A 22,128-nucleotide genomic window follows, 5' to 3' on the forward strand; every position below is an offset into this window, starting at 1 on the left:
GCAACAAGAGCTGCTTGGAGGAGAGGGGGGGATAGGATGAGCTGGACAGGCCAATGGAGGGCAGGGTATTTGCATCGCTCGCAAGATCAACCTATTTTACCGAGCTTGACTCTGGGGGATGGGTTCAGAAGGATTTACAACTAGTTAGGCTGGCACTAGCTAAGGGCGGTCTGCTCCAGCGACGCGCAAGATCGTCCTGTCCGTCGCCCGTCTTGGGATCGACTGTTCAGGAGTACGGTATCATCGAGCCGGTTGTTAGCTCGTATACGCTTAAGCTTTTGGGCCCCACCGCATCTTTGCGGGAAGCTCGAAACCCCGCTGCTGCTGGGCTGGCCATGAGACCTCGGGTTCCAATTCATTGTGAGAGGGCAGAGGCAGGCCGGCTCTCGGCGGAGGTGACGGGACTTTTCCCATGAGGGCATCTCGACGCCTCCTAGAATAAACTTTTCTACGAAGTAGGGAGGCAGCCGGCAGCCCAACCCTTGGGACGTCATGCAAACCTCGTTACACCTAAACGCAGGCATGGGAAAAAAAAAAAAAAAAAAAAAAAAAAAAAAAAGAGAAAGGGCGGAAAGGCAAATTTACACAAGCTCTTTGCTTACAAGTGAGCTTTGCTTTCTTGAGAGGGAACATTGGGGGTGGGCAGGTATCTTACGGGTCTGCACGTCAGATCCTGATCACACCTCCCGAGCGCTTCGCTCCAAACACACCACCACCACACCCCGAGCTTGGCTCTTTAATCCCATGCTCCATCCTCGCTCACCTAGCCATGCGAGCCAGCCAGAAACAGCTCGAGGGGCTCATCCCCGGGGCGCGGTCCCCTAGCGTGCTTCGTAGTCGGTCGATGTGTATCCGCTGTTAGCCATCCCCTCCCATCGAAATCCCGATCCCACCCCCTCTGTTGATCCCTCCACGTTAGCATTCCAACTAGTTGCAATCCACTGTTACCCTCCAACAGCTCACCTTCTGCACCCCGCATCAGACCTATTCGTCCTAGATCGATCGCTGTGCAGCCGATGAGAGTTAGTTGCGCTAGGACCCCGAATTACCTAAGGAGGGAGGAGGGTCAGAAGGGAGAAGAGGAGGGGGGCCGAAAAGTGAATTCCTGGTGCACGCGTACGTCGTCTCGGTGCCCAGCTGCTGGCTTACACGCATCGTGGAAGGGAAGCGCACATCACTGCTCCCGGCCAGTTAAACTTGGTGTGAATTGCTAGGTTCTCACGAGCAGGGGCAGCAGGGTGTGAGATTAGAAGACCAGAGGCAATGGTGAATCAAGAACTGTGCCATTTTCCCAATTCCATTCTCCCCTACAGCCTGCATCCGAGACCTGCAGACGGGGTACGGTGCTGGAGGCGGACGAATCGATTGCGCCGTAACTGAGGACGCCCTCGGCGTGTGAGCGGATCAATTGAACGAAGAAAAGCAATGTCGGTTGACATCCTCGACTCCAGCAAATGCCAGCGCTCGCCAATGTCCGAAGAAGTCGTTCCAACTGGCCGAGCCAGCATCGTACATTGAATTATTGGAACAGGCCAGTGTGCTACGAGGAGGTCAGGCGAATCAATGCCCCCGAGAACCCACTCCGGTGCTCGGCTCACCTCGCATGCAAGCTTTACTTCAGACCCCCTCGTTCACAGCCAGCATCGCAGCCTGCATGAAAAAAAGGCTATGCCAGCCAGTAACTTTTATTCTTTTTGACGAGGGTCGATTTTGTTCAGCAATTCCCGCCTTTTCTGATCTCCCGTTTGGCTTCCCGTTTTCGTCTAAACCACGCGTCCCTTGACCTTGGCTAATAACTGACAGAGCCCCGTTCCGCCGGTCTGGGCCGATGTTGGGCATTGCCCAGCGCTCTGCCATCGTCCATCCTTCTTGCCTCTGCCCCTTGGTCCAGGCTTTGGCTCTTGTGGAGGCTTGTGGGGCGCGAGTTCTTGTCGGGCAGGAAGGACAGAACAGCAAGGGAAAATGAGAAAAATCGATGAAAGAGGAAGGAATAGGCGTGAAAGTTTCGTCTCGTGATCACTCCATTGGTCGAATCACGGGGAAGAACACATGGTCTTTTCACATGAGCTCTGGCAAGAAACTTTTTTTTCTCCCTGGTCTTGCCTGCCCTTGATTTTTTTTGTTTCTCCCTCCTTCTCGGAATGACGGATCAGAATGTGATGGTAGGTGGCATGTACATATCAATTGATTGAATTGTACTTCGCACAACTCAATTGAATGCAGAGAGGGCCCAAGGCTTGATCTGCTTGATCTGTGGGGGGTTTGCACGAGTCCAGACACTTAATGCTTGCCAATTGAAAGCTCCAAGTTCGAGTGATGATGTATGTGACTCCGTCATCATTCCAAATTGTCAAGAGCTTGTCCATCCTGCTCACCGAGTTGACATGATAGCAGCTGGTGTCCGAAGCCTGGCGAGCCTTTTCGTGGGGAAGGTAGCAGCTTCCAAGTTTCCGATTGTCCCCAATTGCACCCCTCTCGTCCACTTAAACCATATTTCATTTCAAGATGCTTCGTATGAGGGGTGTATTGCTTCGGTGTTAATTTACACCGCATACTTTCCGTACTTTCCTTCTAATATTTCGTACGAGATTCGACCCCATCGAATTACTAGTCTGCTGCGCTACTGTAAGTTCCAGGCAGGTGTCAGGCAATTTGTACGTGCCCCAATCTTACCTTGCCCGGTAGCTTACAGTACACCAGAGCTTTGAGCTCGGAAGAGCAGTAATGGTACTTCGTACTGACCCCCACGCCCACCATTGGACCGTCCATCAGCCCAGGATGGGTTTCCCCAGACCGCCTGAGTATTCGCGTTTTCACTTGCCCCGCCCCCTTGTGGTAAGCAACCCTGGAATCGCAAAGCCCTCAAACCACGCCCCTCCCTCTAACCCAGCCAAAGAGAGTCTGGGCTCCATGAAGAATTCAACCCCACGGATGGAGGGGGAAAACCCCCTGCGACGTGCTAAATTTACCGGGTCGCATGGTACATCAGGGGTACGTTCCACGTGGAAACCTCGCGCTCTTGAAGGAAAGTACGATAAGTGTACCTCAATACCACTCTTTTCTCTGCTGTTCCCTTTCCCTCGACCGAGACGCAAGGTGTCAATTGATCAATCCTTGCAAAGCGCAGGGCGGCGGGGTTCAGGTAAAACTTCTTTTTTTCTCGCTTCTTTTTTTCTGCGCCACCACTTCAACGACTAATCATGAAGCTATTCCGACCTCGTAAACGGTTTCTCCCGTGAAACCGTGGGATGATGGGGGTCGCAATGGGATCTGATCCGAATCCCTGTTCCGCATCTCTTGGTATTATTCCTCGCTCGCGACATGGATTCTTCGGGCTCAGACCCGAACATGATGAGTTTCTCTTTGTCAAGCCCGCCGTGGGGGACGAGTTGCTATCACAGTGGCACCTTCTTTTTTCCGCCATGCCCGAGGGCCTTGCTCATAGCCCTGCCCTGCCGTCGTTGATGCCAAAAGACGTTGGATACGACCCAACAAGGGCTACTGGCAAGGGAAGCAAGTGCCGATATGACTCGGAAGCAAGGATTCGAACAAGGCAGGCAGTCGACTTCCTCTTACGAAGTACAAAGGCGGATGGAGGGCATGGGTTGAACGAGAGGGCGTGCACGCCCTGCATGCTGCATATCATGTTTTCCTCGAAACCTCGGGACTTTTTTTAAAAAAAAATTTGCTGTTTTTCTTCACGCTTGTCTTCTTTCTTCTCCTACTTTTCGGCGGGAGTACCATGCCCGAGTGGGATGGGGATGTCTCACCCCCATGCTCTCCCTCGTTTTCAGGGTTTAAAGACGCCGAGGCTGGGTGCTTCTTGCCCATGCACCTACGCCGGTGCTTTGGGCTGTGGAATGCCTTTTGGCTCGGGTTCGGGCATTACGGTGAACGGTGGACGGTGTACGGACGGAGGGACAGGTTGGGTAAGTGGTCGCGTGGCTAGGTGTCTGTCGGTTTCCCCTCTCTTGCTTTCCCTAGGTGGTGCGTGCCCCGTTCCTCCCTCACATGCCGCATGCTTGTACGTACGTTTACTTCGTAGAGCCGTTGCCGGAACGGAAGCTGGTTCCTCTGCCGGGCATTTCTGTGGAATCTGGTTTCAATGACAAAGAGCACCCGCGCGTGCGCCGTCAGAGTCCTCGTCCGGATAGGGGAGAACTGGACCCAGCAACCGGGAAGGGTTAGGCCAGGATATCCACGCTCGGGCATTTACACATTCACCCGCATCCTAGAGAGCATCTATCACCTTGCTCTCTACTTCGTATAGGTTGGCTTATTGGTTCTGCTCACTCCTTAGCCTTGCTTCGGGTGTGGGAGACAGTTCAATGAGGGGTGGCAGCAACTTGGAGGGGGTGGACTTACACCTGACATTGGACCATGTTTACGCCACACCAGAGGCCTGATCAGCCTCACTGGGCTTGACCTCAATATGACGTCAGGAGAGAGCTGGAGGGTCTTCTTCGAGTTTGCTACAAGAGAGCTGAGTTGTGACGGATGATGAAGGCTCTTGAGATAATGCGAACACCTCATATGGACCGAGCCGAGCCGAAGTGCTTTAGCTAGCCTTGCATCTTAAAATCAGTCCAAGACTACGAGAATGCTGAATTTGATCGAGAGGTGATTGATGGGATATATACAGTTGATTGAGCCCAGTGTTCAACTTAGGCCAGTCAAATTTCGAAACGATGTACGATGTTTCGGTGAGCTGTTGAGACGACCGCGACCCATCTGGACGTTTTCCCCCTCTGTCACAGCTCGCCGACACTCTACTCTTTGAAGCACTGCCCAGAGAATACAAGAGCGCTAGGCTGGGCGAAGCGGTTCTTCAATTGCGATGATGGACGCTTTCCATTGCACTACGGAGGCGTATTTTGTTAGTAATATGGACGACGAACTGTGGAAGTATGTTTCATTTATCCGCAATGCCACGGCACGAAAGCCGCTCCAATGGCCATCTTGAGGACCCCACAATATCACTACCGAAATAGGCACGGCAGGGCATCGCCGACTAAATGGAGCTGTTCAGCAAATTCAGAGAAAGAGTGTACATTGCTCTGTTCTTGCTCACAGTGCTCCCATATTAGAATGGATTACCCGGGGAGGTCATGCGGCTTTTGCTGCGCGACAAAGCTATATTCCTTTCTTCGCGAAACGCCACCTTGCTTCTGTTCAGTTCCCTTGGCTCCCTGACAGGTAAGAGATGTTGGGAAAACAAGTTTTGCGGAGCTTTTTAGCCCTCGTGGCTTCGGGATTGGTGCCGGTGGTGACCTGCGAGATCAAGGTTACTCCGTTGAAAACAACAGCATTGGGGACTGACCCCGAGGGGAGCGCGCGCCTTAACGGCATGAGCTTTCAGCAAGATGCGCTGACAACCTTTAACGGATGGTGAGAGCCAGAGAGGAAGAGAACAAAGAGCTCTTTCACACCCTCTTCTCCCACTTCCAGAGACTGACTTCGCTCTTCTTTTCCGCGCGTAGGCAATACGTCGCCTATTACGAATCGACGGGCACATACAATCGCCAAAATGTCGCCCTCGGCCGCCGCAACCTCAACGGCGGCAGCGACCCTTCGGACTGGGAAATCCTCAAGTTCACGGACTACGTCCAGCAGACGCAGGACTCGCACAACACCATCTCGCTGGGCATCTCCAGCGACGGGAAGATTCATCTCAGTTACGACCACCACGACGTGCCTCTCAACTACCGCGTCAGTAATGAGGGAGTCGCCGCGGACCCCGAGGCGCATGCGTGGAGTGCGAGTCTGTTTGGGGCTACGAGGCATGATTTGCCAGGTGCAGGGACGGGGCCTTGGAGGCCGGTTACGTATCCGCGGTTTGAGAGGGCTGGTGAAGAACTGCTTTTTGAGATGAGGATCGGACAGTAAGTTGGTGATACCCCGCTTTGCCATGCCTCTTTGATCTCAATTGCTACTAACAATCTGAATTAGATCCGGCTCTGGCGATAGCTACCTGTACAAGTACTCCTCGGGCTCCTGGTCCCCCATCGGCAAATACATCCAAGGGAACAACAACAACGCCTACATCAACGGCATAGACTACGCCAACTCCACGCTCCACATCACCTGGACCTGGCGCGAAACCCCCGACGTCGTAACAAACCACGATCTCGGGTACGCCTACAGCACCGACCTCGGGCGCACATGGAACAACAATGCCGGCACGTCCATCGGTCCCACAATCTCCCCCGCCAGCTCGGGGATCCACGCCTTCTCCATCCCGCAAAACAGCGGCATCCTCAACCAAGAGGGCCAAACCGTCGACCCGTCTGGGCGCGTCCATGTTCTCAACCGCGAAAAAGTCGGCGGCGTACTCACCTGGCTGCACTACTGGCGCGACGAGGGAACGGGGGAATGGACTAAGAACCCCATCAAGCATTCCCTCGGCGCGCTGACGCAGACGGGGAGGAGGGGGAAGTTGGCGGCGCATCCCGTCACGGGGGACTTGTTTGCCATTTTGGCGGCGAACGACGGGGTTGATGTCGCGGTTTACGCGGCGACAAAGGCGAGCGGGTATGAGGATTGGAAGGAGGTGTGGAGAGAGGGGAGGTTTGATGCCGAGCCGTTGTTTGATCGGGCTTTGTGGAGAGGGCAGGGGGGCGTTGAAGGGGGTAAGATTTTGAGCTTGTTTTTGAATACACAGGGAGGGTATCCGGAGAGGAAGGTGACGGTTGTTGATTTGGAGGTGGAGGTGTGAAAAGTAGATCTTTAGATCAAATGGGGAGATGTTCTTCTTTGGAAGTTTACTCTAGATGGTGAAAAGGGTGAGAAAATGAGGGTTAAAAATCTAGCTGTGAGCTTGTCCCTTAGATGCTAATTGGTATCTATCGCTTCGCTTGCATTTAGTTCGTTATTAGTACAATATTAGATGAATCCCAGCCTCGATGTTGACCATCTTCCGAATGGCATGGCACCAATCAACATATCAGCCTGGAAGTTCCGCAATGGGACCATTCCTCGGCTCAGCCGCAGCATACGGCTGCGGATCCGGCGTTGCCGAATCGCTATGCCTCAGATTCGACTCCCTCTTCGCCGCCGCCGGGGTAACCGTGGACGCAGTCCCATCTAGCTCCGACCTCATCGACCACGGTCTCGCGCCCCTCGACTCCAACTCCGACGGCGCCGCCAGCGAACCGGGCGTCCCCGGCGCACCAAAAGGCCCTGGCGCAACACTGCCGTCACCACTACTCTCCAGCTCGGCCTTGGATTTATTCTCATCGTCCTTCCTCCTCCGCCTCAGGAAAAGCAGAGCCAAGACGGCGAAAACAGCAATGGCGCCCACAGAAACACCTACACCAATCCCCGCCTTTGCGCCTACGCTCAAACCCCCGCCACCGCTGCTGTTATCGCCCAGATCTGCTCCATCAGTCTGCGAAGGGGCAGCGTCCCCAGACGTCGCGCTCGTAGAAGGGCCGCTCGAGTCGGTTGTGGGTGAGGGCACGTGTCCCGGTTGCCATATGACGCTTTGTCCCGAGGCCGTGGGGAGCTGTACGACGTTTTCGAGGATGGATGCGTCGGTGAAGGCGACTGTGCGCGAGGTGGAGGGGCAGAAGCAGTGGTCTGCTGAGGTGAGGGTTTCTGGACGGGAGGATTGCGAGCAGGCGACCCATTGGTTGGAGGTGCCGTTGCAGTAGACGAGGCCGGTCCAGGGTTGGCCTTTTCAATTGTGAGCGTGTTGTTGGCGAGCTGGTTTAGTTTGGTGTTAAGCGGAGAGAGTGTACATACCGTCAAAGGCGCCTTTGTCGGGACAGCTCTCGTCCTTGTACTCGGGATCACTGCAGCCAGAGAGATACGTGATTCCAAACTTGCCGTTGAAGCAGGCGTGGCTGGAGAGACACATGTCGCCGGCCTGGCAGCACGTCTTGTGGCCTAGACCGGCGTTGCCGCAGGGGAGCATAAGCGGATCGGCCTCGTCATCGCGACCGGAGTAGCAGGTGCCGTTGGAGATGAAGGCATTTAGGTTAGACATGGCTCGGTGAGGTTACTGGGGAGGATTTTTGTTTTTATTTCTTTTTTTCGTTTCTTTCTTCCTTCGTTCCTAGGCGATGGCCATGTCTGAGGGGGGGATCTTGGCGTTCGGCGTGGTTTGAGTCGTAGGAAGTTTGAGCTTGGACGGGTTTTCTCTTGGCGATGAAGTTTGGATTCGTTTTCTGTTTGGCAGCATTCAATGGTGCTTTGAGGAATGAATGAGAAGAGGAATGGAAAAAAAAAAAAAAAAAAAGGAGCAGAGAGGAACGGAATGATTCTCGCGACGTTTGAGGAATGAAATCTACCAAAATGCGACGGGAAGGAGACAGGGTCACACTAAGGGACATGAATCACTCTCTCGCAAGGACCCGAGCAATCACAACCAAAAGGGATCAATTCAATTAACAAGATACGAGCTCGAACGGGAACGGGAACGGGAAACTGCTCCAGCCACCAACGAGGGCACTGCCCGCCTCTTTCCTTCCCCGATCCTACCCTTAATCCAACCAACGGACCAAACAAGGCCCGGCGATGCCTGTGCTGCGCATCGTGTCGTTTTCCCCATCGCCTGTTCCTGACAAGATGTGTCGGTTTTACATTCGCTCTTGGTGGAAGGTATCATCGCAAGGACCGAGTATGCGGGTACCTCTGTTTCACCATTCAAGTACTTCGTACGACGTCGTACCCTGGCGTGCCTGAGTTCGGGCCGGGTAATATGAAGGGGGGAGGGAGGATGGATCTGCAGTGGTTTATTTTTGGGATCATAGGATTTCCGAGAGAAGCCCCTTGGAATACAAGTTTTCGGCCCGCGGACCTCAGTTGGAAAAAAGATGGGGGATAGAATTGAGGGCTCCCTGTAATTGGGGCCGAGGATTTACTTAAGGTCCAGTTTCTTCTCTATGTACAGCGTAGGCCACCATGCAACCATCCTCGTTCAAACGGCAATGCCCGAGATGATAAAGGACATCCGAGGCATGATTCGACCCTACTCCTTGGAGACATCCGCCGCTCCCTTCGAACCTTCCCGAGCCTCGTACAAAGCCCTACCTTCGTCAAGGAAGACAGTCCTCTATCTGGAAGTGCTCTCGCATCCTGAGAAAATCGTCACAGGCAATCGGGGGGGGAGGGGGGCTTGCACTTCCATCTCGACATGTTTCCACTTTTCAAGCCCTCGATTGCATGTAATCCGAACTTGGATCCAAAAGAACGAATGAATCGAGGTTGCGCCGTGCGCCCACAATGCTGCTCACTCAGAAGCCTCTGGATTCCCATGAAAGCCTTGTCGTACCTAGCAACATCTCGCTCGCTCTTAGGTGCCGACATTCAGAACGGGGCCAGACGCGCCATATGCCACCATCGTGACCGGCAAAAGACATTGCTCGAGCCTCTCACTCTTACACCCCTTACACACCCTGCTTCATCACCCCGCTGCCTGCATCGCCTGCTCACCGTTAATTGGCCTGTTCATCACCAAGGAGCTCTGAGAGGTTCGCTACGGCGGATTGTAGCTCGCTCTCAGCAAAATGATTCCGTTGCTCCTCCAAAGTCCTAATCAAGACTTGTCCAGATGTGGTGTTTAGGTCGAAGGGCTTGCCACCGTAAAACCCTGCCTCCTTAAAATTTTGCAATCATGATACGTTTTCTCGCTGCGTTGTATAACATATTGCGAGGATATGGATCGCCGTGACGGATTTTCTGCCGATGAATTTCTGCATACGCCCTGGTTATCGCGTCGATTGCGAGGGCTCCGTCAATACATCTTGCTCTCATTTTGCAGACTCTGAAGTCTTACAGCCTCTACTCCCTTGGCAAGGAGGGTATACCCATAGGCAGACAGTCGGAACTTGAAGAGCGACCTATAACCCTCGGATCGGTAGAGCGGCATGGCGCCCGCATCCGGTCCACGGTCTTCAGCAAGCTGACTGAACGCGAAGAAGACGAAGGAACTCAGATTGGGAAATGTGTCTCGGTCCATGGCTATGAGCGTTAGGACAGGTCTTATCGATCGCCCGACCCAATGTTAATCCAAAGATGCATTGGCGGGTGCAGTACGGCTGGTCGTGTATTCTTTCCCGAGTCACCATGCCCTCCTTCCGTCCTTCTTGCCTGCTCTGGTGCCGTCCCTGGTCGGGAATTGTGTCCAGGATAGCAGTTCTGCTGACGGAGCGAGTCATGGATAGATGGGTATCCCCGCTATCGTTGTCAGGTCGTGAAATTGGCGAACGCTCGAGGCTCTTCCGACGCAGGGCTTTGTACGGGGAAGCGGAAGGTGGCCTGCGGGCGGCTGCGTTCGAAAATCTGGCCAGCATGTCCTTGAACTCCACAACCCACCTACCGAGTCTTGAAGCAGTATCATTCCAGGATTGTGGAGGCAGTGGTACACGAAGGGCCCGGAGGGTAAAGGCCAGGACTTGCACGAAAGCGGTACGGTGAAGCCTGTTCTCGTTATCCTCGATAATGTCCAGATTCGGCACACATACGTGATAGCGCACACTCGTAGGATCGTCTGGGATGTAAAGAAAGACGAATGCCTGTCCCGTACAAATGTACCCATACTGAACACCCATCCTGACCAAATGGGGGAAAAGTTGGGTGATGGCAGCGGCAGCGAGTGCCTTCGCTGGGAACACGAGGTTGTCGTCTCCTCTGTTGATCACGTCTCGCTCCAGCTGGATCTCGGACACTAACCCCGTAACCAAATCGTTCCCGGTTAGCTCGTATGGAAGTTTGTACTCGACTGCCATCAATGGGATGCTTGTGCGGTCTGATATTCTGTATTTGCAGAGCTGGTCTAGTCGATAGCGAGGAGGCGTGAGGATTTGTTGCTGCTGTCATGGGGGCCGTATCTCTGGTATCGTCCCAAGGAGATTCGGGCTCTCCAGTGAAAAGAGCGTCGTCGGTGGCTACCTCCATCGCGAGACCGGGAGCGTGACAAGCTTCAAGACAATGCCCGGTTGGTTGTGGCTGTGCTGTGTCTATCCTCCCTTTCATCGCCCTCGTCTCTTCTCCCATCACCTCGATCAACTAGTTCATCAAGTTTATCTCTTCTGCCATTTCTTCGCGTAGGGCACCCTCTGCGGATTTGGATCAGCGCCTCGCCTCCAATGTGCGACTGTTCGCTTCCGCGACAGCTTGGTGCCACCTCGCGACCTCATCTTTTAGTTCGGCTTCAGTGTAGGGTGCCATGGCGACGGTTACCACCCTGCACCGAGGTAAAGCTGTCGAGGTTTTCCCAGATTTGAGGCTGAAGACGTCTCTAGTGAGTCTGCAGTCTGGCCTTGGTTCTCAGCGGTGGGAAAGCAGTCGAACAGTTTCCCTTATGGCAGAAACGTCGCAAGGGATTGAGTGATCCGACAGAAGATGATGGGGAAATATTTGATGAGTTTGTATTGACGGATTTGTTTGGTGGGAAGATCATGGAGGTTATCGAGGTGGGAGGCGACGACAAGTCATGGCGAATGGTAAACAGGCTCCATCTGAATCAACACCTGTTGTGCTTTCACAGGCAGACGCCTTCGGTTTCCTTCTTCTTGCTCCAGAGAGCTCAAAGGACGAGAAGGAGGTTCTGATTCTCCATTCTTTGGTTTTGTCTCGGATAAACACTGCCAAAGCGTCGGGGAAGGTGCGACCGTGACGATCTCGATCGTGATTTCAATTTCAACTTGAACAAGAGTGCAAAGCCGTCGGCACTGATGGGCGAGGCTGACAACGAGTAGATTCGCGTTTCCGCTAGATTTCCAGCTCTCCACTGAACAAACCAGCGAAAAGCCAAGTATCAATCTATTTAATATTTGATACAATACCATTTCGCTGTCTTGCATGGCGTGCAATTGGCTTGCTAGGTTCATCTTCGTCCTCGATCAGCTCAGGAATTCTCACTAGAATTCGACATCCGTTCAATTCTACTAGACTTCTGATCCGATGAACAAGTTGACCAAGTTCTTGTTGAATAACAAAAACGGGGAGAGACATCACCTCAACGGCGCAAACAGATTGAAATGAGCAGAATTTTAGACTCCCCAGAACAGCTTTTGACGAACTCTCATCTCACAATCTCTTCCTTTCTTCTTTGTCCTCTCAAACTCTTAACGCCTACTCTCTCCATTGAAATTAAAACAACACGGACACCAACTTGAGATGACCCTTCCCCCTTTCCAACCCCCTTCTAATGCGCAAACCTAAAGTCTAGTCTCTTCATGCCCTCATCCGTGGTATTGAGCACATAATCTTCCTGCTGCTCCTTGGTCAGAGCATTCCACTTCCTGTCTCGCACCTTGTTCCTCCAAATGTAAAACGCCTTGACGAGGTAAAACAGCACAATGTTAAAGACCGTAATCCCCAACAAGATCTTATTGCCCCTCCTGTACAGCGGCTTATCCTCCTCTCGGTAAATGTTGGACGCGACGATGTTCCCGGACTGCACGAAGATGTTGTACATGGCCGCACTGACGGCCCGCGTGCGCACGCTATTGCTGTTCCGCGCATTCCAGCCCACAAGCACGGCGTGGCAGTACGGATAGCTCAGAAGACCCGTCAGCAAGGCGTACCGGATCCAGGGGCTAGTCGACGCAGGGAGGACGACGAGGGCGAGGAGCCAAGGGAAGATCCAGATGTTAGACGACGACGAGACGATGGCGCGCTCCTTGAACTTTTCGGAGATCCACGTGATGATGAGGAGGTTGACGGCGAAGAGGAACTGCGACGGGATGGCGAGAAGGTTGGCCTCGAAGACGCTGAAGCCGAGCTGGCGGAGGATGTACGAGAGGTACGTGTTGGGGGGAGCAGGGGGGATGTACGCCGTGAGGCCGATGAGGTAGAGCGGCCATTGCTCCCAGTCCTTGAGGGTCTTCCAGAAGAGGATGTGGTCGACACCCTGCCTGTTGTTCATGTCGCCTTTGCTGGGGTCGTCTCGGAGGAGGCGGTTGACCATGATGTATTCTTCACGTTCGCTGAACCAGCCGTTCTTGCCGCGGAACCAGCTCTTGGTCTGACAAGGGCCGGGGGGCATGAGCCCCCAAGATAGAATGCCGATGATCACAGTCGGGATGGCCTCGAGGAGGAAACTGTTTGGTGGGTCATTGTCAGTAGGGATTCTAATGGTAAAGGGTTTGTGGGAAGACTGACAGCCATCGCCATCCTCCCCAGCCGTTTATTCCTCTCATCTTGAGTACGCCAGCGGCGATCAAGGATCCTACAATGTTGCAAGTGCTGTCGAATACGTTGTTAGCTTTCCGATATCACCTCAGCCTGTTCTACATCCGAGCTTCGCTCACCTCAAGGCCGTCCAGAACCACGCCAACCTAACAGGGAGCTCGTTCGACTTGTAATAGTAGGTGAGCCACAGGACGATATCACTAGAAGGGGTTTTTATTAGTATACATGGCCGATAAATAAAAGACGGGGACACCTTGTGGTAAGAGATAACAACACGGCCACTTACGGGATGAAGCCTCCCATGAGCAGGCCCAAGAGCGCCTTGATAGCGTAGAACGATGCCCGGTTCTTCAGGAACGCTTGCGAACCGGCGACAATAGACCACGAGATAATGATGGTGGGGATCCATCTAATAATTCCCGTCAGAAATTTGCACTGGTTCAAAAGAGGTAGCTGCAAGGAGGTGGAGGGGGAGTTAGCGTGAACCGGGAGGGTTTGCACATACCTGTCAGCACCGATTTTCTTGCTGATGAGGCCGCTGGGCAACTCGGCCGCAAGGAAAGAAAGGAGGAATATCTACGCAATATTAATGAGCATTGGTTGCCAAGGTGTCTCCAGTGTTGGTGTTTGAGGCTGAACTTACAGTTTGACCGTAGTTGAAATCGTTCGTGTTCATGCCGAGTTCGGGAAGCTATCCCCCGTCCGTTAGCAAGATTTCTTCCCCAGATCTTTGGCTTTCTTTGCTATTCCTGAAGGGTGAGACTTACCATGTTGTCGGAAATGGCACGGTTAATGCTCTTCCGGTGAAGATCGAGAGAGCAGAACATAACCCATGCCCAAACCATGATTCTCTTGTCCAACTACTCTCAACAAAGGACGTTAACTCAATCCCAATCCATACGACTCAGAAACATGACCCAATGGGGCAGCCATGCCATAGCGTGTTCCTCTCACACAACCAACCAACCACAAGAAAACTCACCTTGCGAACGAGTTTCTTCTCTTCCTCGGCCGTCCACTTGAAGTCTGGGTCAAACCGGTGGCGATTTTCATACCGGGCCTTCTCGTAGATGCCGCGCCAGTAGTCCGCCACGTTGGGGTCCTTGAACACATGCTCGTCGGACGAGCCGTATCCGCCCGAGACATCGTTCCGGGAGGATACGGATGCGGAGTCGACCGAGGGAGGTGTATCCTCCACCTCGATCTTCTTACCCATGTCGACTTTGGCGATGGGCTCTTTGCGGGGGGGCAGAAGTATTGGGACAGGTCCGTAGGTGTAAGTGTTTTAGGTGTGGTGGTCCCGGCCAAAGGGGGTTATCCGTGCCTTAAGTTTGAAGTTTGACTGCCCTGAGGAGTACTATCGATGGCCTCTCAAGTTCATCGTGAAACGGTAATGGCGACGTCTGAGGACTTTATATCACATCCTTGACAGGTTCTTACATACCCCTTCGGCCAGTGACCCCTCAAGGGAAAAGAAAAAATATCTCAGTCCCACTGCCACATCCCAACTGCCCCTGGTACGATTAGCAATCGATATTCCCCCCCCATCCAAGGTCGTTTTTCCCAATACGGCAGATATATGATGGTAACATTCATACTATGATTACATCATATGCTACAGCTCCTGACCGATATAACGAGAAAGAAGCAGGAAAGAGTAAAAAATAACGGTGACATCTCGATGCCTCTGCAGGCGTGCATGCCCATGCGCCGCGTGTTGGATATACGATTAGGTGGGGATGCAAGTGGGATGAATGGACGGTTGGCGATGCCCAGGCGATGGTGCAATGGAATCCCCGAATTGCGAGGTATAAAAAAATCGGGCGAGTGACTGAGAAAGATTGGACTTATTTTTGGTATGATAGGGCCCGCTGGAACGCGTGCAATCGTTTCCGTGTTGGGAGAGAAACGAAAGTGGTCCCGGTCGTATGCCAAGACTGCCCGGTCCCCATCCGGAGTGGCGGGGTGAGCAAGACGCCATGTTTTCCACTCGAAAGGAATTATAAGGAGAATAAAAAAATAAGGAAAATGAGATGGACAGAGACAACGACGAGACCAAAGCGGCGACATGCATCTGATGCTATGGGCCCACGACGCCTACCGGGGGGACATGTCGAGCAAAGTTCGCCCATTACAACTCCAACCCACTTCTGGGAGGGTCCTAGTAGCAGTGGCCAGAATACTACCTCAATTTTGATGTACATTGCAGGACGACGAAGCTGCATTCTGCACGTGCTGCTGATCCGGGGTGAGAGACCGACTCCCGGATCCTTGGACGAAGAAGGGAAATATGCCAACACAGATTCCAGAAAACCGAAAAATATGACACGTCTATTGGCTCAAAGGAGGCCCGGGTCCAGAGAAAGATAAGAAATCATTGCCTGCCCCCCTCCCTTCCACGTCGGCTTTTAGATCTAGGTCCCCCCACGGAAATGGCGCCATGTGGGCAATATATGAACCTTGCGTGCTACAGAAACACAGAAAAAAGCTTCGATTAAGGGTTCATCGGACTTGAGTCGACGAGGCAAAGGATCCAGCTGAATGTTTCTCGCTCTGCATTCCCCCAGTTCCGGGTCCTCGTTGGCGGTTCTGCCGTGTTAGTGAACACCCGAGTTTGGCTAGTCCCGCCCAATGCGAGTTTACAAATACACTTTATTGACTCGAGGCAGATGCGTGGGCTGGTGGGAATTTTAAACATTGCATGTATACTAATACTAATAGTGTAGGGTACTAAAACTACTTTATCGCCTGGGCGAAGCATGTTTCGAAACCCTTGAGCTTGGACGGCTTCGGGTACGAGAAGGATGGGTGGAGACCGGCCGAGTTAACCGCATCCGTCCATAGCACGGCTAGAGGACCCCTGAACTTTCGAGGACCACTTTGCCAGACGATTGGAGAGGTGGTCTTCTCGACGTTTATGATATTGGTTGAGAGCTTACTTCATAGGCTTCTCAGGGACCTAATTTCTGGCGCAGGAAGCTTAATCTCTATGGAGTACGCTATGAGCTAGTTTATTCTGACATCTACGGGCCATCTTGCAATTTGAAGGGGGTTTAGCGCCAAAACCATTCATCGACTTGGTGCGACGTGTAAGTGAAGTTTAAAATCCGATTTCTTAAAATCTTTAGCTTCTCATCATCATAGACCAATCAGAGCCAATGGATATCTCATTCTAGCGCTCTGAAGCTACATACATCGATCATTTGATATTGCCATTTTCAAAAAAAGGATTTTTACGCTACTTGCTAGTGGCTCGGGGCTCGGTTATTCCTGCGCTTTCCACGCTTACGACTTGGCCACAAACGGCGTCTCGTAGGGCCTCTCAGCCTGCGGCGTAATGCGAGCAAGGTGCCTCCTCTCGCCGGTGGTCCAGTCGACGATGGCGGAGTGCTGCGTCACGCGGTTGTCCCAGACCACGACAGTGCCCTTCTCCCACTTGACACGAACCTGGAAGTCGGCGCCCCAGGCGAGGTGGTCGTAGAGGAAGTTGAGGATGGCATCGGATTCCTCCTTCTTGAGGCCAACAATGTTACGAGTGACTAAAATTTTCTCTGTCAGATTCTCTCTTTCCATTTTTTTTTTTCTACCCGTTACGATTTCTGCTGTAAATGGAAATGGTGGGACTTACACTGAGGGTTGACGAAGAGGGCCTTTTCGCCAGTGACGGGATGAGTCCTGACGATGGGGTGCTCGTTGACGACGGGCTCCCGCCTCTTAATGCCTCCGCGCCTCACAGATCCATTCGCCTGCTCAATAGCAGAGTGCCTGGCCTTAAGCCCATGCAATCTCTCCTGGAATAGCGGGCTCAAGCGGTTGTACGCCTCAGCCGCATTGGCGAAGAGGGTATCTCCACCAGTGCTGGGGAGATCCAGGACGTACAAAAAGGTTGTCCCGGGTGGCTGGGCCTCGTAGGAAACGTCCGAGTGCCACGCCACTGAGCTGGTTCGGTTGGCAAAGAACGTGTCAATGGCGTTATCACCGGCCTGCCTGTGCACGAGGTGAATCTCGGGGTGGCCCTCAGGAGAACCAGAGGTGGGGTGGATGTGGTGGCGACCGAAGTAGCCTCCGAACTTGAGGGCCTCGGCGATGGGCAGGTCGGCCAAGTCCTGGTCGCGGAAGGCCACGACCTTGCGCTCGGCGACGAGGCGCGCCAGCTGGTCCTTGCCGGCGGACGAGAGCTTGGAGAGCTGGATGCCCCGGACCTCGGAGCCGGTCTTGGGCGTCAGGTGGGTGATGGTCACTCCGTCGCCGAGAAGCTCCGGGTAGGTTGGGTCGGCGTCCTTGCCGTGCTCGACGTGCTCGAAGGGTTCGAGCGGGGCGTACTTTTGCTCGGGGTTCCAGGTGGGGAGGTAGTTGGGGTACTGTTGAGGAATGTTAGAAGATGAAGAGACTCATGAATCCATGGTTGAAGACCAGGTTTGGTGTGGGGGGGAAGACGGCAATTGCCATTTTGGGAAATGTTTGCGGGTTATGACGCTGAGCCAAAGGATGACTTGACATGGGTGACGGTGGCGTGCATGCATGGACAGGGTCATTGACATGGCAGAGGGAAAGGGGTGGGCAATCGGTGGAACTTGGAACGACAATGGAATGACGGCCGTGGTATTGCTACATCACATTGTCCTATAATACAGGGTACGAATATGCTTACCGAAGCGGGGGCAAAGTCACCAGTGCCCTTCTTCTCAACCTCTTCGGAGAATTTGGCAGTGCTGATCTCCTTGTAGTCGCCGGGGGGAGCTTCTCCACCGTAGCTCTTGTAGCTCGAGTGGACGGGGAGCTGGACGGGCAGAGTCTCGACAGCAGCAGGGGCCATGGCGAAAGGTACAGCGTTGGCAATAGAACGGAAATTTTGGTATATAGAGCAGAGCAGGCAAGGAGCAAGTATCAAGAGCTTTTAGGTTTATGGCTCGATGATGATGATATCTGAGGAGACGGCGACCCCGTGTCGAGGGACCCTTGCCATATATGTATATGTAGATACTTGACTCTGAGGAAAAACAAGATTACATTACTCCTCAAATAGAGTGCCAACCGGAGTTCAAGTCTCGATGCTCGGCAGTAACAGATGGTGCTTCCCAGTCAACCGGGGCACAGGGATGCGATTGCGCAAGGACCAAGTGCGATTGCACATCCCCAAGTCGAAGAGGGGAAAATGCACTCAAAACTAGAGCACGGAGAGTCCCGTCAGGCCACTTTTTTTTCGTGCCTGAGGGATCTCGATTTTTGGATTTATCAGCAAGATCACTTATACCTCAAAGAAAGCAGAGATCGAATCGTCTGAGAGGCTGGATGGGCAAGTCGAGGCGGGGAGTTGAGGGCGTCGCTGGGGTGGGGGGAACGGGTTGACGGCCGTGGGTATCTCGAGAAAGGGGAAAGGGGATGGCGCAGCGCGTTTGGCCAATCCACGACCCAAATCACGCAATCCCGCGATTTGTGCGAACAAAGTGCTGGCACCCCGAATAATAATCACGGACGGACACACAATTGGAAGGTTTTCTCGAGACTCTGGGGGACGCTGATCATTAATTCGTAGTCCTGGATAGAAAAGACGAATTGTGGGCACTCGCACGAAAATTGGCTGTCTGTTCGGCCTGTCTTCCCCGTTTATTGGTGCAACTATACACACCACCATCCGCAAACCGCGAAGCATATCGCCATCGCAAGGTCGCTGAGCTAGAACTCTAGCCGGAGCTCGCAACGTACGACTTGGGTTCCTACCGGCAGATTGGCAAGATTGACAGACCGGGACCCTGCACCAGGGCCGTGTATTGCGTTATAGATGGGAGATCCAGACTCGTTTCAACTTACACGTTTTTTGATTAGTGCGTTGAGGATTGAGCGTGATGAACCTTGAAATCCAAGTCGCGATCTTGTAATGTCCGTACGTAATGAGTAGGACCTGGTCTAGAACATGAATATCGAACCACTGAGCCACTGCAGGCGACCTGGCATCTCAGGTCTCATCGCCGTGAGCAGTTCGCGATGTCGACATCGCTTTCCCGGACTTAAGGCACGGGTCGGGTTTAGGGTTACGGTTAGCTGCCATTGATCAATGGAGAATGGAGGCAGATAGGGTGCTCAGAGACAATGAAAACAAGGGTCTCCCTCCGATCCCGGAATGAAGAGACTTCTTTGTTTAGCCAAAAACTCCGATTCTGGATTGAACATTCAAGCTTCAGCAAGAGTTTGAGGATTGCGCAATCGGTGCGCCGTGTGAAGTCGTCAAGATACTCCGTCTTGGCACGGCAGTGGAACGGATGACTGCAACTGCATGCAATTGAGGGTGGGGTGCGAAGAGTGGTGGCTGAGTCAGCAGGCTGCCAAGCGCAGCGATGATCCGAAGACGCGAAAGTCGGCGTCAAATTGCTGCCGAAGCTGCTTTCGTTGCTTCAATTCTTTTCAATTCTTACCCTCCCCACATTGAAATCATGAGGCCAATCGCGCATGCGATTTGGTAATCAATGGAGGATGGAGGATTGGCTAGCATTTTACCTTTGTAGCTGGTTCGGAGGTAAATTTAGTATCAAATGCGGCCCTGTTAAGCCTAATTCTTCCTCCCTAGCTCGTCCAAGGGAATGCCGAATCGAAATCGGTCAAGGACATCAGGGCCACATTGTCCGACAGACCACAGCGAGATGCAAGATTCTCAATTGTCCCAACAGGTAGAAAGGTGCAGGTGGCCGCACAATGGTCGCTCAAGGAATCCTTTGGCTTCGTTTCGAAACAATGTTGGCACCTTCGACTCCTGCATCCCCCCTGCCGGCCCTGTAAAACCCTCCCCCAGGTTTCTCACACTGCAAATTTTTCTGGACACTCTCAGCCAACACAGCTGGGATCTAGCGCTGAGGCGACGCCAAACGTCTCCAACCACAGCGTCGGAACGTGGCGTGCGTGGCCCTATTGGTCGCCCATCTCACCACTACCGCAGTTTCTAAACGCCCGGGGAAAATAAACTAGTGTGCCCTGTCCAGCCAAATGTGCCTCCGGCACCAACACTACGACACCCTCCCATGCAGGGGCCCAAAGGATTACTTTTTCCAACGTCAGGCAAACCGCATCTCCGCGGAGCTCAACCTCATCTCATGTTTGGTACGTCCCAATGTGCCAACCTCGGCGCCAAATGCTGGGAGAACACTGGCTCGGGGATGCAATCGAGGATCGATTTGATCTGGCAGGGCTGGACTTTGGCATATACCTGGCATGCGCCACCCATCGTGTTTGCTTGAATCCTGGGTTCTGTTGGGACCTGCGACCTTTTCTTAGGCCTAATGTGACGTGGTGCCCCATCGTGTGCAGTGTTGGTGCTCTTCGCAAAATCCTTCGTCCACAACTGTCAATTGCACAGAAATTCTAAGCCTTCATTTCTATTTGTGTCTCGTCAAGTAAAAGCGATATCGACTTATCTCTTGGTCCCCGTCATCCTCGTGCTAGCTCCGCTTTTCTGTCTCTCTAATCCGTAGTCAATTTCCTTGTCTTCGGTACTCTATCCACCACCACCACCACCAGACCCACACTTCGGTAAGACGGCACGATTTTCTCAATCACCGACCGGGAATTCTGGACAGGAGAGGAAAAGAAATGAAATAAGATCACCAGAGATGGGTCCTCCACCTCCATACCCCGCCGAGATCATACTGGGCAATCCCAAACGCTCATGCTGGACCTTCGATCCCGCCTCCGGCTTCTATGACCTCACCCACCCGACTCGCTTCCGCCACTCCCGACTCCCCGTCCTGCGCCTAAAAACGACGACAGACCCCATTGTCGTGAACCCCCTCAAATGCGCCCTCATCGTCGTCGACCTCCAGAATCTCTTCCTCTCACGCGCCCTGCTCAACCGCCAAAGCGCTGTCCACGCCGCTGAAGAAACACTCCGCGTCCTCGCCTATCCTGCCGCTCAAGAGGCAGGCATCCACATCGTCCATCTGACATGGGGTTTTACTGAGGAGGAAATACGGTCGGCGCCGCCTCCGCTTCTGCGACGGTTCGGGTCGCTCTTGGATAAGATTGGTGTCGGGGAGCGCATCGGTTCCTCCTCATCTTCTTCTTCTTCTTCGTCGTCGGCCTCTTCCTCATCTTCCTTGCGTTCGTATTCCGTCAAATCTCCAACGGTGCCGACCATCGCGAAGCCGACAATAGGAGATGAGATTGGCCCCATTACGCTTTGGAATAAGCAAGTCGTCCTCGGGGGACGGCTCCTCCTTCGAAACACCTGGAACGCAGAACTCTACGAATCCACCCGGCGCGCCTTCGTGGCCTCGCACGATACACCGCTACCTCACGCGCGTTTCCACAAGACGCGACCTTCGGGGTTCTTCTGGGCCGGTCCGTCCTCGGGATCGGGAGATGCGGGGGGACCCGACATCGTGAGGTTCCTTCGCGCCAGAGGCATCACGACGCTGTTTTTCGGTGGCGCGGGCACTGAGGCGGGGATATGGGCTTCGGCGCAGGATGCGTGTAATTGGGGCTTTGACGTTATTATGTTGGCGGATGGGTGCGGGACGACTGCCACGGAGGGCGTGGTCAGGATGGTGGAGGAGTCTTGGGCGGAGGAGGTTGGGTTTGTGACGAGTTGTGAGGAGTTGTCGAGGGGGGTATCGAGTATGGTGAGAGAGCGTTGAAGGAGATTTAGGCTGGTTATTCATGTGCTTTTACGTTTGCCAAACTGGGATGGAGGAGTTGATTTCTTGAGCGATATATGACTAGTGTGTTTGGCGCATACCGGGAACCCTGTTTTTTGTTCTTCTTTTCCTTTTCCTTTGTTTCCTGTTGGCTTGGGTATTACCAGTGAGTGTGCCACTTGAGAAACAAGATCTTCTAGTTAGGAATGATTCAATGAACTTGATGAGACTACTTTGCGTCATCCATATTCATGTTTGCCATGAGTCAAAGGAAAAAAAAATAGCGCAACAAGATCCCAACTAGATTCATTCCCAGCAGTTTAGGAATCTTCTGAAGCTCTTCAAATGTGTTGGGCAATCAGAA

The 22,128-nt window shown here is 53.2% G+C and overlaps 5 protein-coding genes and 1 pseudogene across 5 annotated transcripts; 2 read left to right on the forward strand and 4 right to left on the reverse strand.

Moving 5' to 3' along the window:
• Positions 1-5,203: 5,203 nt before the first annotated feature.
• SAPIO_CDS0694 (uncharacterized protein) lies at positions 5,204-6,715 on the forward strand (the record flags this gene model as incomplete). The annotated part of the gene is made up of 3 exons (XM_016783412.1): positions 5,204-5,388; positions 5,481-5,882; positions 5,950-6,715. 3 exons carry the CDS (start codon positions 5,204-5,206, stop codon positions 6,713-6,715), a joined length of 1,353 nt encoding a protein of 450 aa, XP_016646178.1.
• A 228-nt stretch (positions 6,716-6,943) lies between these two features.
• On the reverse strand, positions 6,944-7,987 carry SAPIO_CDS0695 (Uncharacterized protein; the record flags this gene model as incomplete). Its single annotated transcript, XM_016783413.1, has 2 exons — positions 6,944-7,674; positions 7,744-7,987. The coding sequence occupies 2 exons, from the start codon at positions 7,985-7,987 to the stop codon at positions 6,944-6,946; spliced, it is 975 nt and encodes a 324-aa protein (XP_016646179.1).
• Positions 7,988-9,437: 1,450 nt separating this feature from the next.
• Positions 9,438-10,730, reverse strand: SAPIO_CDS0696 (uncharacterized protein; the record flags this gene model as incomplete). Its single annotated transcript, XM_016783414.1, has 3 exons — positions 9,438-9,599; positions 9,779-9,908; positions 10,243-10,730. 3 exons carry the CDS (start codon positions 10,728-10,730, stop codon positions 9,438-9,440), a joined length of 780 nt encoding a protein of 259 aa, XP_016646180.1.
• A 1,421-nt stretch (positions 10,731-12,151) lies between these two features.
• SAPIO_CDS0697 (uncharacterized protein) lies at positions 12,152-14,356 on the reverse strand (the record flags this gene model as incomplete). The annotated part of the gene is made up of 8 exons (XM_016783415.1): positions 12,152-13,049; positions 13,111-13,194; positions 13,260-13,340; positions 13,427-13,549; positions 13,646-13,716; positions 13,784-13,831; positions 13,908-14,000; positions 14,123-14,356. 8 exons carry the CDS (start codon positions 14,354-14,356, stop codon positions 12,152-12,154), a joined length of 1,632 nt encoding a protein of 543 aa, XP_016646181.1.
• Positions 14,357-16,425: 2,069 nt separating this feature from the next.
• Positions 16,426-17,956, reverse strand: SAPIO_CDS0698 (uncharacterized protein; the record flags this gene model as incomplete). Its single annotated transcript, XM_016783416.1, has 3 exons — positions 16,426-16,679; positions 16,769-17,501; positions 17,792-17,956. The coding sequence occupies 3 exons, from the start codon at positions 17,954-17,956 to the stop codon at positions 16,426-16,428; spliced, it is 1,152 nt and encodes a 383-aa protein (XP_016646182.1).
• A 2,785-nt stretch (positions 17,957-20,741) lies between these two features.
• SAPIO_CDS0699 lies at positions 20,742-21,764 on the forward strand (annotated as a pseudogene; the record flags this gene model as incomplete).
• Positions 21,765-22,128: the final 364 nt, after the last annotated feature.

This window comes from Scedosporium apiospermum (assembly GCF_000732125.1).
Source record: "Scedosporium apiospermum strain IHEM 14462 chromosome Unknown SEQ_SAPIO_0033, whole genome shotgun sequence".
NCBI classification, from domain to species: domain Eukaryota; kingdom Fungi; phylum Ascomycota; class Sordariomycetes; order Microascales; family Microascaceae; genus Scedosporium; species Scedosporium apiospermum.